Below are 2,447 nucleotides of genomic sequence, written 5' to 3'. Positions count from 1 at the left end.
GAGGCGTTGACGTCGAAGAAAGTTGGGGATGGGCGTCGAAAATACGAGTTCGTTTATGTTGTGGTTTATATTAGAAATACCGTGTCAACTGAGTAGATATCGATCTAAGTCTGATTGGATACAGTAGCGGGCGTGAAAGGTTTTCAGCAGGCCTTTTTATTTTGCCGCTCCTTGATGAAATAACCCTGTTACACAAACGGAATCCAAACAATAAGGTCTGTTCAAAGCGGCCGACAGCAAATCTTTTCATTCACCGTAAGCAAATATTGGCTTTGCAAATCTAAGGGCACCACGAAAAACGAATAAAAAGAGGCTGGTTTATTCAATACGAAACACATTCATGGATTGTCCCTTTTCATCTAGGTGAGAAGAATTCGCTCTCGCTTCCCACAAAGAAAACTTGGCTATCGTACACGGTCAAAGCACTGCTGAACTGTACCTCCAAAGCGCGCGATGGACCGTAATTCTCTTCTGCTTTGCATCATTTTAACATACTGGACATCAAAATGTGGGAGCCGCTCACACGTTCCTTTAAACACTAACATTAACGTTGACATCATCTGCTTGAGGGAAACACACGACACAGACTGGATCGTTTCCTACTTCCGCAGAAACTTCAAGACTCGAAGCTGGTGCGGCAACTGGCCCCAGTATTTTGACCTCCTGAACGCAAGTGCGCTCTACGATCAGGAAACGTTGGTCGTGTTGCCGAGTTACATTCTGAAACAAGGCATTCTGCGTTTGATCACTTCAAAGATTTATAACTTTCCTCTGACCACGTGGATCATTATCGACAATAACTGGAATCCTCTCGAGGACGCGGCATCACCGCATGAACTTTTCTGCAGAGCCGTCGTCGTCCGGCAGCACACCGCCTCCATCGCTAAAGATCGCTTTTGGGACTGCAAGTCACGACGCACGATTGGCAAGAGGAAACTTCTGGAGGACCTTTTGCTGGAGAAGAAGCGATCATCAAAATGGACTAGATTATCCTCGAGGCCACTGAAGGTAGGATGCACGTCTGACGGTGGGCCCAACGCCACATGTAGATATGATTTCCTCACTACGGTCAGGAGGCTTCTGGGGGCCTTGAACGTCAGCTACGAGATGGTCAAGGTCGGAGATCACAACTGGATGTTTAACCTTTTGTGGAAGCGGATCGACGTCTTGGACGGAAACATTATGCTCTCGGAGTACCGCCGACTTCATATCTTCTATCCTGCCTTTCTGTTCGACGAAAAGGCGGTGTACTACGTCGGAGGAAAGGCCACCTGGCAGAACGGCATGCACCTGAATTCCTCGCTTGCCGAGTTTCTAGCACTACTCTTGGCCGCCGCGGTTGTGTGCCTCGCGTGCTTTTGCTTCCTCAACTATCGCGATCGCAGGCCGCTAGGATCTGACATCGGAGACATCGGTATGGTTGTCGTGGCTTCAGTGCTCTCTTTTCCTTACCCCGTTCCAAGTTCATTCAAGAGATCGAATTTCGGTCGCACTGTCCTCTTTCACTGGATACTCGGAGGCACGTCTTTAGCGATATTCTTCCAGAGCCTCTTGACGTCGAGCTCTAGTCACGGTCTCTCCTGGGAAGCGGACGACACGCAAGAAAAGTTGGTCCCGCATCTTGTGGCTGGAACCGTGTCGGTGTGCGTGCGACGGCCCTACATCCACGAGTCCCTGCTCGAGGAGAGAGTGAACGACTCGGACTTCTTGGGACACATGGCACGGGCCTTCAGGCGGAACCCAACCATTGTGGCGACCGTCGACGAATGCCTCGACCACGTGGTAAGAAGGACCCACTTGTTTTTCACGGCTGTCCGCGAGCCCACTGAGCTATATAAGTACGGGAGGAAGATCGCTCGCGGAAAAGAGACCATGGTGCCATCGCTCGGCAGCACTCCCGTCAGGAAGGACTTCCCGCTGAGGCACGAGTTCGCAGCAGTGTATCGAAGGCTCGATGAGACCGGTCTCAGGCCGTCCCGATCAAAGTTTGAGGGATGGAAGTGGTCGATATCTGAAGAGTCGGCGGCACCTTTGGATGTGCGACCATTCATCATCTTGTACCTGGCCGGGTGCGTCGCTGCGGCAATAGTTCTCGCACTTGAGTGGTTGTCGTTTCTGACCTATTTTTGATGGGATGCTTCCGGATGCCATTTATTTGTTTACTTGTTATGTAGACAAAGCATCGTTTCGACATTACATTACTAAAGAATCTACAAAAAAAAAATCTGGTGATATTCGAGTTGAAATATAGCGGAAAAGAATTTCGTCCGGAACAAGTTTCTGCGGCAATAGAAGGAAAAGGTGAAGATTGTGCCCCAACAAAGGCTACAATGTTGCAAACGAAAGTCAACTAAAATTTTAATATTTGTTTCAAGATATAAACCAAGATCTGACTTTTTCAGTTAAAAATTAGCGCCCAGATAAAAGAGGCTAAAATTATTCGGGAA

The 2,447-nt window shown here is 48.7% G+C and overlaps 1 protein-coding gene across 1 annotated transcript; it reads left to right on the top strand.

Moving 5' to 3' along the window:
- The first annotated feature begins 453 nt into the window (after positions 1 to 453).
- On the top strand, positions 454 to 2,130 carry LOC115317812. The gene has a single exon (XM_040212782.1). The coding sequence runs from the start codon at positions 454 to 456 to the stop codon at positions 2,128 to 2,130; it is 1,677 nt and encodes a 558-aa protein (XP_040068716.1).
- The last annotated feature ends 317 nt before the right edge of the window (positions 2,131 to 2,447 follow it).

This window comes from Ixodes scapularis, unplaced genomic scaffold (genome assembly GCF_016920785.2).
Source record: "Ixodes scapularis isolate PalLabHiFi unplaced genomic scaffold, ASM1692078v2 PGA_scaffold6__148_contigs__length_123643588, whole genome shotgun sequence".
In the NCBI taxonomy this organism is placed as follows: Eukaryota; Metazoa; Arthropoda; class Arachnida; order Ixodida; family Ixodidae; genus Ixodes; species Ixodes scapularis.
This window is presented reverse-complemented; position numbering and strand designations above follow the sequence as displayed.